Source organism: Nanorana parkeri, unplaced genomic scaffold (genome assembly GCF_000935625.1).
Source record: "Nanorana parkeri isolate BGI_ZX_2015 unplaced genomic scaffold, ASM93562v1 scaffold296, whole genome shotgun sequence".
Classification (NCBI taxonomy): domain Eukaryota; kingdom Metazoa; phylum Chordata; class Amphibia; order Anura; family Dicroglossidae; genus Nanorana; species Nanorana parkeri.
The window spans coordinates 625,418-639,705 of record NW_017306564.1 but is presented as its reverse complement, the minus strand read 5'-3'; the positions used below and the strand labels follow the sequence as shown (position 1 = coordinate 639,705).

Below are 14,288 nucleotides of genomic sequence, written 5' to 3'. Positions count from 1 at the left end.
AGAACACACCCATCACCCCTTCAGTTCCCAAAGTAACATTTTTATAATTATATATAACTATGGTTTACAAACACCACATACACACTGCTCTTCTCTAATTTCCCTGCAACCACTAATTATATTATTTTGTTCTTTTTCTAAGAAAAACAATGTAAATCAAGAAACTGTTAAATAAGACTTACCTCTTTGTAGTTGTACATAGCCAAATCAGAAATTGCATGGGCATCTGGCACCCTGAGTCTGGAAAACTCAGGAACACAGATTTCTAGAAAAATGGTAATCAAACAGGGAGTGAGAAGACCGTAAAATCAAGACCTATACACCGCCAATTCAAAATAACTGTTAACTGGCTGCATGACCTGTCAGCTGATTTTATTTAGGTCCTCAATAATTTATGCTTGCTCAAAATGAATGTGAAAGTTCTTGAGAGGAATTGAGAATCAGGCTTACAGTGTCACAAACACCAACATATGGATTCTTAATACTGATGCATCTAACCTGAAATAAATTGAGATGTACTGAGATTTCAGGGCTTATTGAAATTGTCCAATGTAAGAAGAGATCACTAGAGATCGCTGTAAAGTATGAGATCTCCAGTCCTGGGGCCAGGTGTTGCCAATTACCAGCCTGGGCTGATCAGGTGGCTGACAGCAGCCTCATTAGGAAGCCAGCCCAGTGCTCAATGTAGTGTTGGAGGTGTGTGTGTTCAGGGAGCACATGGACACAGGCTCTGGCAGTTGGAACAGGAGGTCAGGGGAGGAGGTGACCCAAGGGACCTGTTGGACGCACTGTTGGAAGAGCAGTGTGAGTGCTCACGAGGGGAGAGGTCAGGAAGGTCGGTGACCCAAGGGACCTGTTAGACACCGCTGAGAGAGTCCGTGATCCACTGCTGGGAGAGCAGTGCGAGTATCACACAGAGGTGTGCTAAGAGGCTTGGAGCTGAGGAAAGCTACTAAGGACTGTATATGCTACAAGAACTGTATATGCTGAAGAAGGCTTGGACCGGTGCAAGGATTTTTGCCTACACAGGCGAAGCTGGATTTTTTTTTTTTTACTTTTTATTTATCTTTTTTTTTAATGTAACTTTTTTTAATTTTAGTTTATTCTTTATTTACATGTTTACTTTTTATGTATTTACCTTATTATTTATTTACATATTTTTTACTTATTCATTTAATTTTTTGTAAAACTTTTTAAAATTTTAGTTTAATTTTATTTGGGGCATAATGAGATAAGCAGTTCAATAAGTCAGCACAACTTTAGCAGTGGGGTTCCAGCAAGACAGGATCATTTGTGCAGTCTGTGAATGGTTACAGACTACTTGCGATTTGGAGGAGGTTCTTCCATGGGAGCGTCCTGCAGGTTGAGGTGGTGGTAGAAGTCCAGCTTGGAGTGGCCAGCAATGAGGGGTTGCCGTTCGGGCAAACGATGGGACCCCTTGACTGTTCCTGACCAGAGCGTGTTCTACTATTTTACCATGGTTATTAAAATATTGAACTGTTATCATTTCTGTGCAAATATTTGGGTTTCTTTTTAAAATATACATAAAAATATATATTATACATGGATATGTTTATTATTCAGGGAAATACTAAGGAAAGGACCATTTTTAATTACTGTTGCTGTCTTTGAGTCATTATTTTTTTTGTTCCAGTTGCTCAGTTAATTACAAGTGATAAAGCCTGAAGGTGATAGGGCCCATCTTGGTTTTCTGGGGATAGTTTTTCATTGCAGGCTTTTTGACTCCATACTGTGTTGTAAGATGCTCTAACGTGGCAGAATATTAGAAATAAAAGAAAGATATTATTATTATTATACAGGAGTTATATATCGCCAACAGTTTGTGCAGCGCTTTACAATATGAGGAAGACATTACAATACAATTCAAGACAAGATGGTAAGGAGAGCCCTGCCCGTGAGGGCTTACAATCTAATAGGGAGGGGCAAGTGATGCATGAGGAGGTAGCTGTGTGGGGATGAATTGTTTGGGAAAGAGATCGTTCAGTGGTTAGGTTGAGGTGGGATAGGCTTCCCTGAAGAGATGAGTCTTAAGGGATCGCCTAAAGGCAGTCAGAGTGGCAGATAGTTGGAGAAGTTGGGGTAAAGAGTTCCATAGGATGGGAGAGACTCTAGTGAAGTCCTGGAGGCGAGCGTGGGAGGAGTTGACGAGGGAGCTAAGTCCGGCGCTGGAGTGATCCCAGGTGAGTCTATTACAGAGACCAGGTTTGAGATATAGCCAGGGGCAGAGTTGTGGATGTCTTTGTAAGTGGTTGTTAATATTTTTAATTTTATCCTGTGGGCTATTGGAAGCCAGTGCAGGGATTGACAGAGGGGGGTTGCAGGCACTGAGCGGTTGGTTAGGTGAATGAGTCTAGCAGCTGCATTCATGATAGACTGAAGGGGGGATAGCCTGTGCCGAGGTAGAGGTAGGAAAGATATTCTAGAGAAAAGGCCTAGATATTTTTTGCATTAAATAATTTGACCATAACCATTAAGACAAAACACCCTAACCTTACCACCACTTAAACCTAATCCTGAAAATCATTAAACCATAGCCCTATATCCCCAAAGAGCCCTGGTGGGACCCTACAGAGCCCTGGTTAAACCAAGGTTCTGTAGGTTCTCACCAACACAAGGGCTCTGTAGGGTCTTACCAGGGCTCTGTGGGGTTTAACCAGGAATAGTGAGAAACCACAGAGCCCTACTTTAACCAGGGCTCTGTGGGGGTCTCACCAGGGGCCCTGTGGGGTTTAACCAGGCTGGTGGGACAACCAGAGAGCCCTGGTGAGACCCCTCAGAGTCCTGTTGAGACCCCACAGATCCTTGGTTAAACTAGGGCTCTGTAAGGTCTCACCAGGGCTCTGTAGGGTCTAACCAGGGCTCTGTGGGGTCTAACCAGCTTGGTTAAACCCCACAGAGCCTTGGTGAGATACCACAGGGCTCTATATGGTCTCCCCGGGGCTTTGCTGGGTCTCACCAAGGCTCTGTGGGGTTTAACCAGGGCTGGCGAGACCCTACAGAGCCCAGGGGAGACCCCAAAGTGCCCAGTTGGGACCCCACAGAGCCCTGGTTAGACATGGGCTCTGTGGGGTCTCACCAGCACCAGGGCTCCGAAGGGTCTCACCAGGGCTCTATGGGGTCCCACCATGGCTATGTGCGGTTTCACTAGCCTGGTGAGACCCCTCAGGCCCCTGGTGAGACGCCAAAGAGCCCTGGTGAGACCCCACAGAGCCCTGGTCAAACCAGGGCTTTGAGGGGGCCTCACCAGGGTAGCAGGACTCTGTGAGGTCTCACCAGGGCGCTGTGGGGGTCTAACCAGCCTTGTTAGACCCACAGAGCCCTGGTGAGACCCCACAGAGCCCTGGTATCAGGGCTCTGAGTGGTCTAATCAGGCTGGCGAGACCCGACAAAGCCATGGTGGGAGCCCTGGGGAGACCCTACGGAGCCCTGGTGCTGGTGAGACCCCACATCACCCTGGTGAGATCCCACAGAGCCCTGGGGAGACCAGGGCTCTGTGGGGTCTCACCAGGGCTCTGTGGGGGTAACAAGGCTGGTTAGACCCCACAGCGCCCTGGTGAGACCTCACAGAGTCCTGCTACCCTGGTGAGGCCCCCTCAAAGCCCTGGTGAGACCCCACAGAGCCCTGGTTTAACCAGGGCTCTGTGGGGTCTCACCAGGGCTCTGTGGGGTCTAACCAGCCTTGTTAGACCCCACAGACAGCTGGTGAGACCCCACAGAGCCCTGGTTAAACCGGGGCTACCTAGGGTCTCCACAGGACTCTCTAGGGTCACAGGGCTCTCACCATTGCTGTAGCCTGTGAAGGCTGCCTCTCACCCGGACTGTGCAGGGAGCGTCTCACGGGTTGGAGCGTCTCTCGGGCGGGAGCGTGCAGGACGAGCCGTTGCTGACTACGTCTCCGTCCATCTGCCCCTGACGATCCACCCTCCCAGCCAGATTTAACTCCGCCCTCCCAGCCAGATTCAACTCCGCCCTCCCAGCCAGATTGGGATCCTCGCACGGTGGATGGGAGGGGTGAGATGGCTTCCCAGTGGCTGGTGGGCGGAGCTCCAGAAGACCACTGGCCGAATGGATGGACCGAGGAAACAGATAAGCTCTCAGCCCTGTCGCTGTCAAACGGAGAGTCTCCGTTTGACAGCGACAGGGCTAAGAGCTCATGACATTACCTGGCTGCGAGGTAATGTGACGGCAGAGCAAATTAAGCGGCCGCGAGGCCCTCGGGAGCGCGAGGCTTAAGGCGTCTGCCTAATTTGCCTAATTAAAGAGCCGCCTCTGGGTGAGGGTCCCTTAATCTGGCAGTTTGGAAGGTTTTCTTACATCTGTGGGTCCCCAGCAGGCACTGCTGATTGAGGCCTGTTAAGCAGAAACATTTAAACATGTTCGTAAACATTTACTGATCACTATTATGTTCCCCTGATAAGTCTGAAAAGGGGTGTCTGCAGCACATCTCCACACTCCTCTTCTACACACACACATACAATGACACACACATACAATGACACACTGACAAACACAGTGACACACACACACACAATGACACACACATACAATGACACACTGACAAACACAGTGACACATACAATGACACACACATACAATGACACACTGACAAACACAGTGACACATACAATGACACACATATACATATAGACAAATAGACACACACACACAGACTAGTACCTGCAGCTCGGGACCAGGAGGCAGTGAGGAGAGAGGAGAGAAGGCTCCTCCCACAGTGCAGAGAGTGGCCCGAGGAGGTAGCGTGAGGCTCCAGAGAAGGCACATGGCGGGGGACAGCTGGAGACACAGTGTGGGATGAGCGGCACCGAAGTCAGCACAGGGGGCGGAGCTGAGATCATTACAACAAAAGCCCGGAGCCCGGTCCACTCAACTACATGATTACTGCTGGGTCTGCCTGTTTCAATATTGTGCTCCTCCCGGCCAGCCCGCTTATCGCTACCCGGCGACCCCTGGCAAATTTTCATTCGACCCCGAGGGGGTCCCGACCCACAGGTTGAGAACCGCTGTCATAGGCTGAAAACTGAACTGGCACACCATGCATGGGTACCATACAACTGAGGCTAACCAGGTCAATTGCTCTGGTAATATTTGTCTAAAAAACTTTTCTATGGGCAATCTTTGTTAGATTTACAAAATGTATGAGTTACATTTTCCCATCTTATCAGACTGCTATCTAATGAATATGAGCAGCCTAACATCAACATCAAAAACGAAAACAAAAGTTAAGACAAATAAATGTTTTTAAACTCTCTCTGAATAACATGTACGTACAAGGAAAAGAGTTGTAAAGAATACTGTGCACTAGACTAGTCTATTCCCCTCTGCAATATATGAGAGAAACACAAATCAGCTGATGAAGAGCTCTATGCTTTCTCACACACTGGACAAAACGCTATCTACCTGATGATTGGTATATGTATGGGCCCCGGAACTGCATTGGCTATTTATACACAGCCTGTACCCTCAACCCTACATTGAATAAAGATTTATCTGACTATTAAACATAGTGTAGTCTTCAATTCACAATCCAGAGAAACACAAAGAGATGCAGACATAGAGAATAGCAAAATATTTAGTACTATTGGCAGCTGTATGGCCAATTAGAGTTTGCAGCCAGGGTAAGCCACTTGATTGTCTACTTGCAATATCTCCAGGGATAAACATGTTACCAACAGTACTATCCTGGTAACAGGAAAAGAGTTAAAAGGCAAGCATTTTAGACTGTCTAAAATGGGGCCAAAATGACCAAGATAGTTTTTCGTTTTTTTACTGCAAATGCTAGCATTTTTCACAGATTAGATCTAAAAACATCCTAGTCTTTGATAATTGGCCAATGCCAAAGCCAATGATGATTGGCACTTCATGGGTACATTAATTTTCCAAAACAAGAATTGTGGTAAAACACTTACCAAAATGATTGTTGTACTGCTCCATTAAATCAGAAAATACAAGGCAATCTTCAAAGCCCTATAAAAACACACAGCCATTACACTCTGACAGTGCTAAGCATTGATATTTAACATTTTTTAAAAAATGTTTTACATACAAATCAAGCATTTTAAAATATTGTATATTTAGCAAATGTAGAGCAGATTTAAACAGCAGGCTCATGAGACAGCTTTGGTTTGTCATATGCAATCTGGTCTAATGCTCACAATTTTAATTAAACACTTAGTGTTTTCTTAATAAACAATGTTAAAAGAAGAACTATGAGGTGAGTGCTTTTCACTCACCTCATAGTTCTAGCCGACCTGTGACAATGAAACTGTCACAGGTCGGCTCAGTAGATCGGGAGGTGAGCTAACACATACCGGTGTTCGCTCACCTCTCGATCCTGTCACGGCTCTCTGCCGTGACAGGGGAGGGGCTGGATTCCCCCCTCCCCGCTCCGATCCGCCAGCGCTGACTGGCGGAACGGACGGGGGATGGGGCGGGTACAGCTGGCTCTGCCTCTAGATAGGCAGAGCCAGCTGTCACTCACGCAGCTGAGCGGATCCCGGCACAACTGTTGGGATCAGCTTCAGCTGCGGCATCTCAGTATACCGCGAGCAGCAGCTCACGGTATACTGCGGCGTCTCAGTATACCTCGCGGTATACTGAGCCTAGGGTGACGGGAGGACAATAGTTTGTGTCCTCCCGTTACCCTAAGGAGAACTATGGGGAAAAGCCCTAACCTCATAGGTCTCCTTTAAAGAAGAATTTCGGGCAAAACTTTTAATAACCCTTGCAGTGGGGCTACCCCCTCACTGCAAGGGTTAACAGCTCATCTTTGCCTAGGGCCTAAAAAAAAGTTAAACTCTCCTGATCCTCTAATCACATTCTATATACTGTATATAGATGTATAGATTTGTGTAAAGACGTGAGGATGCTGAGGAATATTGCAATCCTGCAGCGCAGGAGAAGACAGGATTCAGTGACCGGAGAAGCAGTTTGTGTAAGTACACTTTTTTTTTAAGCACCTAGACAAAAGTGAGTTGAAGGGGGTTTAACACCGCGGATGTCAACTGGTTAATAAAAGTTTTTCCAGGAGTTCTTCTTTAAACACTCCTATGTATTTTTCCACACACCAAAAACACTCAAAAAACACAATTTGGCTCTGTACCACATTAACTATAGAAGACTAGAAGAAGTCCCAGCAATAAATTATACAGCAATGCAGAATAATACCATCAGCTATAAAGGACTACAGATCCCAGCAACACATCAATGCAGAATAATATGAAGCTACATACCCTGTGTTGCTCCGAGGTGCCAGCCTGATGTCTCCAGTGGAGGATTTCAAGAGAGCTGTGCGGGGTCTCAGGTGGCTGTGAGAGATCTTAGGAGGGCTATGTGGGGTCTCAAGGGGGCTGGGCGGGGTCCCACGAGGCTGTGTGGGGTCTTAGGTGGTTGTGCAGGGTCTCAGGTGGCTGTGCAGGGTCTCAGGTGGCTGTGCTTAGTCTCAGAAGCAGGGCCAGCCTTTGGGGTGTGTGAGCTGTGTGGCCGCACAGGGTGCTAAGCAGCTGACACAGCTCGCTATAAGCTGCAGTCAAGGCTCAATTCCCCACAAGGCCACTGAGGCCAAGGCGTCAGGTTGGCAGGTAGTAGAGGGGCGGCACAGCTTGCAGCTTCCCCAGATTCCCGCTGCTCTCCCCTACCGGCTGTCAGATCCTGGCTGAGTGGCTCTGTGCGTGGCCAAGCAGTTCAGGATGGAGAGCGGGAGAATCGGTGATATTTAGCGATCCTCTGTGTGCAGCAGAAACACTGGAGTGATCACTCCAATGTTTGCAAACAACTGAGGCACATAGTACTATGTGTCCACAGGTATGAATGAACAGGAAGTGCTTTACATCATGTTCATTCACGTTTTCTGAATGGGTAGAAGCAGCTCAATACAGAGGCTTCTATCTATTCATAACCAATTGATAGTAAATATTTACTAGGGCTTTCCATTGATACAGTGTTGAGGCTTCAGAAAAAGAGATTGAGGTCCCTGTGTCCTCAATCTCTTCTATTTCAAAAGGGAAATGTCAAGGGTCTAGAACCCTGATATTTTACCAAAGACCCCCCAACAGTAAAGTAAATACATAGAAAAAAATAATAAAACAATTTAACACACACACACATTTTATACATGTGCACCATGCACTTTGTTTTAGTAAAAAAGTATCCACTATTTAACATGTAGTCTAGGTTTTGTGTTCTGTTTTTTGTTTTTACTTTTCAAGATGCACTTACTTGAAAAAAAGTCTGCATGACATCCTGGCACTTTATTTCTATAGACTCTATTTTAGTTTGACATTTATTGTTTATCACTTGTTTGCCTACTGTTGTTTCATTTAATAAGAATTTTTATATTGTGCTTACAAGTTTGAGTAAGTTTTATTTTTATCATACTTGTTAATTGTTTTTTTTGGGAGCTTAACAAAATGGGAGGCTTTAAATGGTGCGGGTATTGGAGAAATGGGTGTGGGCACTGAGGGGTGTGGTTACTGAGGGGAACTGTAAAGCTTTCTTGCACAGGGCGCCTAAAGGCCTAAGGCCGGCCCTGCTCAGGAGGCTGTGCTGCATCTCACCAGGGCTGTGCAGGGTCTTACCAGGGTTGTGCAGGGTCTCACCAGGGGTCCGGTTGGTCTCGCGGTGCGGTGTGGTTTGAGGAGGGGATGTGCGGCCGGCGCTGTGAACAGGTGCCACGGTTCACAGGGAGGCTACCAGGATCCCCGCTGGCTATGTGTGAACACTGCCTGCAGTTTAAACATTTAAAGCACTGGTATCTGCACTTAGTATTAGGGCATTTTCATGAGTATGAGTACTCATGAAAATGCCCACTATCCACACCAATACCGATATCAGTATTGGTGCATCCCTAGTTTATTGATTTGTAAATTTGCAATATACTTTGAAGTGCCAACAATTGTTGCAGGGTTTAAAGTGTTGGTTTGTAGAAGTGGTCATGGAAGAAGTCAGGGAGGTTCCAAACACAGATCTGAGAAGCATTTAGTGTAGTGGCTATAAAGTGAGAGAAGTGAAATTAGTCCGGTGGACCCCGATCCTTTTGGGGACCTGCCGGAACAGGTCCCTCACAGTAGTAGGTAGGGGGCTCTCCTGAAGAGAGACCCCCCTCGGGTGGGAGGAGACAGAGAACCCTATATTAGGGCACAGAATCTCCTCCCCACATCAGGAAAAGGCCCCGAAGGAACCTGCACCCAATGCATCTGTGGGTCAAAATTTACAAAAACACGAAAAGTGCCAATCGTGCATGCAGTGCAATAAATAAATAAAGAGTGCCAGTGCACCACGCTGACAGGCCCTAGGGGCCGGAGTGCAAAAATATTGCCTCGGACTAGCCATAAGGCCTGTCACAGAGACGTTGTGCAGAAAATGCAAGGTGGTGTGTGACCAAGTGCATCAGTGACTCAATGTGGGCTCCCACACCCAAGTGACTTTCTGAGTACCCCTGGGATGCCACCCCCAGGGGGCACAACACCACGGGCTCTGCCGCCTCCCAACCCTCCAGCCAGACCAAGCTTCACACCCATTCCCATCAGAAGGTAGTGCCATCCGGGATCCATCCCTACCACCGGTGACAAGTCCAGCATAGCCAGACCAGAATCTAACTGGAAGGGACTTTACCCCATCCGACACCCACCAATTACACCAGAGGGTACTAAGCCACAGTCCACCTTTCTACATAGGCGACCATGTCCTTTCCCCTCCGGCAACTGATAAGAACAGATACTACACTTGATCTTAGCCAAAAGGCAGAGAAGCGATTTTGTCACCCATTTTGCTCTAGTTCACAGATATCATAACTTAGTACAACTTAGCATACATTAATAATAATATGAAGAATGATTACTTTAATCTTAGAATTAAACTCACAGCGTTCATTCCTTGTCCATAAAATGGCACCATTGCATGAGCTGCATCTCCCATTAGAACACATTTACTATCCAAGCAAAATGATGAGCACTTTACCGATATCAAAGCTTGCGATGGCAGCAAGAAAAAATCTGTTTTCAGCTTGTCCCTTAGAAAAGAGAATGGAAGAATATAAAATAATAAAAATTAACTAATACGCAGCATTAAAAGATCACTTCACTTTTGCTAAAAATAATATGCATTACTGCTACACAAGTTATTTTGTAACTGAATGTCATAAAATCAGCTTTCCATGTCAATACGCAGGCAAACATGAGGCTCTAAACCTCAAAGAAAGGTATGGGGTTTGCTAAAAATAATTACAATATATAAAGTCCATCTGAAAGGAACTGTTTTATTGTCAACAAAGCTGGTAATTTTCTTTTCCTGACTTTTTTTCAAGGTACCCCCACCCCCATGTATAAGCTGACATGGAGTAGTCAGAAATATGTATTAAAAGAGAACTATAGCCAAATGTATTTATTTATTTTTGTTAGCTTTAGTCCTCTTTTGGTTCCAAGAAGTGTATTTACTAATGTATTCCAGTGACCCAAAGTCAGTATCTACTAGGCTACTGCCCGCTATTTCCTGAAAGCAAAGAGATGCACCACAGTCGGGAGCCACCCTGCTGCCTGATTGACAGCTGGCTCTGCCACTCTTGAGCCAGCCAGCTGTGCCCGCCCCCTCCCCCATCTGTCCCTCCAATGAGCCCCAGAGGAACAGAGAGGGGAGGGGGAATCCCTGCAGGAAGCAGTGACTGACTTTTAGACCCCCTAATGTCACCTTTCCCCTTCACTGGATTCAGCTGCTGAGGAAGCTGAATGTCAACACAGCAGGCAGTGACTGGGAGCAATAGCCAGCCACTTATTGCTTATTTTAAATTGCACTAGCAGGCTGGCTATTGCACCTGCCCACTGCTTGCTGTCAATCAGCAAAGGAGGGAACTGAAGGAGAAAGTCCCCCATCAGGTCCTCTTCTGCTGATTTGACAGCAGGCAGTGGGTGGGTGCAATAGCCAGCCTGCTATTGCAACTTAAAATATCCAATAGCAGGCTGGCTATTGTTTCCAGCTGTTGATTGGAGACTTGACAACGGCGATAGAACACCTCCAGAAGAGAAGGAGGAACGGGGGAGAAGAGAACGAAGTGACCAGAGAAGGAGGAACAAGGTGGGCAGAGAAGGAGAAATGGGCAGCAGCGGAGGTACGAGGGGGAGCAGCGGGGGAATGCAGTGACAATCTCTACTCCCTGCTGGTGCTGGTCTGTTTTCCCACTGCCTCTGCCGAAGCAGGCAGGGAGAGCAGTGGTGATTGAAAGGAACACAGACCGCTGCAGCCAGCACCAGTGGGGAGGAGAATGTTGAAGAAAATTGGGTACCGGACGAAAATCATTTCCGTCCCATTAACTACTATTTCATTTTTATCACTAAAAAACGGCCAAAAAAGGGTGGCAAAATTTGCAGACAAAATGAACACTGCTTGAGAGCCCGCACAGCCTCCTCAGAGCCTGCACGGCCCCTCCGAAACCCCCGCAAAGCCCTCCTGAGACCCTGCAGACATCAGGCCATGAACCAGGAGGAATACAGGGTATGTAACTTCATAGTATTCTGCAATCATTGCTGAGATTGGTAGTCTCTCTACAACTTGGAGTCAGTGGCAGATCTACCAGGCTCACAGCTGCAACCAGGCCCTGTCGCTCCACCACTGACTCCAAGCTGTAGAAAGACTACAAATCACAACCCGGGCAGGAGGAAGAGGGCCCTGGTGACCGTCGACATTTCCACCAAAAGGCCCACCGAAATCTTCAACACTAGGCCCATGATGCTCTTAATCCGGCCCTGGGGCCTAGGCCTAAAGCTGTGTAAGGGGCCCCAGAATTTCTGATGGCTGCCCTGATCAACGGTTCATGACTCTCAGCCCTCGATCTAAGTATTAGGAAAAGTACATTTTACTCTCCCAATACTTCTCCTTTAAGGACATTTGTGCCTGCTTATCTTGAGAAGGATATTTGTCTACCTTAATAAGGACCTGTCCACATCAATAGCCCATGTTTTAATGCCCATAATACTTTTTGGTGACCTATACCACAAATCATTTTTACAATTGTTGCTCTCCCTGTCTAATCTAATGTTAGAGGTCTATAGGTGGTGACAGTGGTGCTGTTATACCCTAAAACAAAATCAGGTTCAGACCTATGCATAACAATTTTGAACTTTATGTAGGAAATAAATGCAAATAGAAGTTTATGTATCAGTAAAATACATACTCTGCAAATTAAAGATATAATAAGATAAAATATTTACTCTCCAATTAAATCCACAGAGTCCGGGAAATATGTCTTGAAGAAATGTAGCACTTGGTCCTCTGTACGTAGCTTTTCAAAGTCTTCAAATGGCATGAAAAGAGTACAAGTAAAGGTTTTATCCTGAAAATGTATTAATAATAAAAAAGAGTTATGGAATAAAGAGATGAAAAGTGTATATGTGCTAAAGGGTATATTTATATATGTTCTGCTCTGCAAACATTTTGTAAAAACACTCTTTGACCCAGAGAAAATGGATCTGATAAATGGAAAATATGCAAATAGTGCAAATAAGAGTTGCCACCAGTGGTCTTAAAATAAGTTTTGGTAATAATGGATCTATCGTCATGATCAAGCTCTAAGTCATGGAATATCAATGTTTGGGTATCTGCAACATGGGTAAATAATAGGCTGAACACATTTTTATTAAATGTACATGTGGATGTTACCTATGTGTTCTGTATGCAAATGCAGTCAGCCTAGGAAATGCGAACTCCTCCAGACTGGCATCAACCCATCAAGCGTTTTGATTTGTAGTGCTCCTCCCAAGAGACAGCCCTCTGCTTATGTCAAGGCTGAGGACTCCTGAGGCTGCTGTAATGTTTTCAAGAACATATGTACGTGAAGATATTACAGCACCCTGTTGGCACCTCCCATCAACCATGATCTGTCTGCATTGCATAGAGAAGCACAGAGACACAGTGATTACATTCATGGGTTTAAAACAAGGTATGTGATAGAACATTTTTATTTAAAAATTGCATTAGCAAGTTGATGGGAGGGGGATACAGGGGAGAGAAAATGTAAGCAGAATAAACTTCAGCTTTAACATACACTGCACACTCCATTGTGAAAAGTATCTGTTCTATAGTCTCTTCAGGCAGTTCATTTTTTGGCTGGCTAGGTCAGCCTGGCACACTGGGGGTGACAAAATACTCAGTGGTTATCAGCATTGGGCACTCGTTCTTAGGAAGGGAAACCCCTGTTTTTCTTGAAGCATCCCCCAATGTTGCAGGGCACGTGGGCTGGTGTCAACATAGCAGGGGGGCTGCAGACTTACAGCTCGCTTGCTATGGGGTTACCAACCTGCATGCCTTGGCTGGTTAGTTCAGGTAGTGTTTTTTTATTTTGTATAGTAAAAAAACAAACAAACTGTGATGATACACAGTTTCAGTACAAAGGACTGCAATAACTGGATTCAAGAATGAAAGGACTTTAAACATTTTAAAAATAACCTCTACTGCACTTTAGTATTTTATTTATCAGCTGCCTGCATATAAAAATAATTGCATGTCATAGTTAGAGCCAGCCTGTGACAAAGAAGCTGTCGCAGGTCGGTTCTATTGGGCGGGAAGTGAGCAAACGCATACTGTCGCTCGGTCACTTTCCGATCATCTACCTGCAAAGAGTGGTGACTGTCAGCCACGGCTCCCCGCAGGGATTCCCCACTCTCCTCTCCAATCCTTCAGCGCTGACTAGAGAAACGGACGGGGGAGTGGGCGGGTACAGCTGGCTCTGCCTCTAGATAGGCAGAGCCAGCTGTCATTCACGCAGCTGGGTGGATCTCGACTATTGTCGGTATCCGTCCCGGCTGCGGTGCTCTCGTGGGCAAAAGATGTGTATCTAAAACCTCTGTTTTTAACCTTAGCGGTTAGACAGGTTTTTTTGCATGCTGGCTGGTGAGTGTGCTGGGAAACATTTTACTGTTGTACTGTATAAAGTACTTCCATGTGCACCTTGCTTGAAAGCTGGCTATGAGTTGATGAGTGCGTTTGCCATTTGTTTTGCTATACTGAGCTTTGGGTCACGGGAGGAGGTTAGTATATGTCCTCCCGTGACCCTAAAGAGAATTGTGGGGAAAAATACTTACGCAATAGTTCTCTTTTAACGATAACTATCTGGGACACACTGATTAATGTGTGGAGCACATGGGCACTGAATTACTACTATGAACTTTTGATTGGACATTTTATATATGCATATTATATGTTTTTATATATATTTATAGTTAATTATTTATATAAGTATTCATATCATTGTTCACATAATT

The 14,288-nt window shown here is 45.8% G+C and overlaps 1 protein-coding gene across 1 annotated transcript in view; it reads right to left on the bottom strand.

The window, feature by feature from the left end:
• The window catches only part of KMO (kynurenine 3-monooxygenase), an 83,785-nt gene that overhangs the window by 22,374 nt on the left and 47,123 nt on the right, over window positions 1-14,288 (bottom strand). The window contains exons 9-12 of the mRNA XM_018557711.1: window positions 12,240-12,361; window positions 9,901-10,048; window positions 5,949-6,006; window positions 183-265 (exon numbers count right to left, since the gene is read on the bottom strand). Of these exons, the coding sequence (XP_018413213.1) occupies window positions 183-265; window positions 5,949-6,006; window positions 9,901-10,048; window positions 12,240-12,361 (411 nt within the window). The remainder of the gene's footprint in view (window positions 1-182; window positions 266-5,948; window positions 6,007-9,900; window positions 10,049-12,239; window positions 12,362-14,288) is intronic.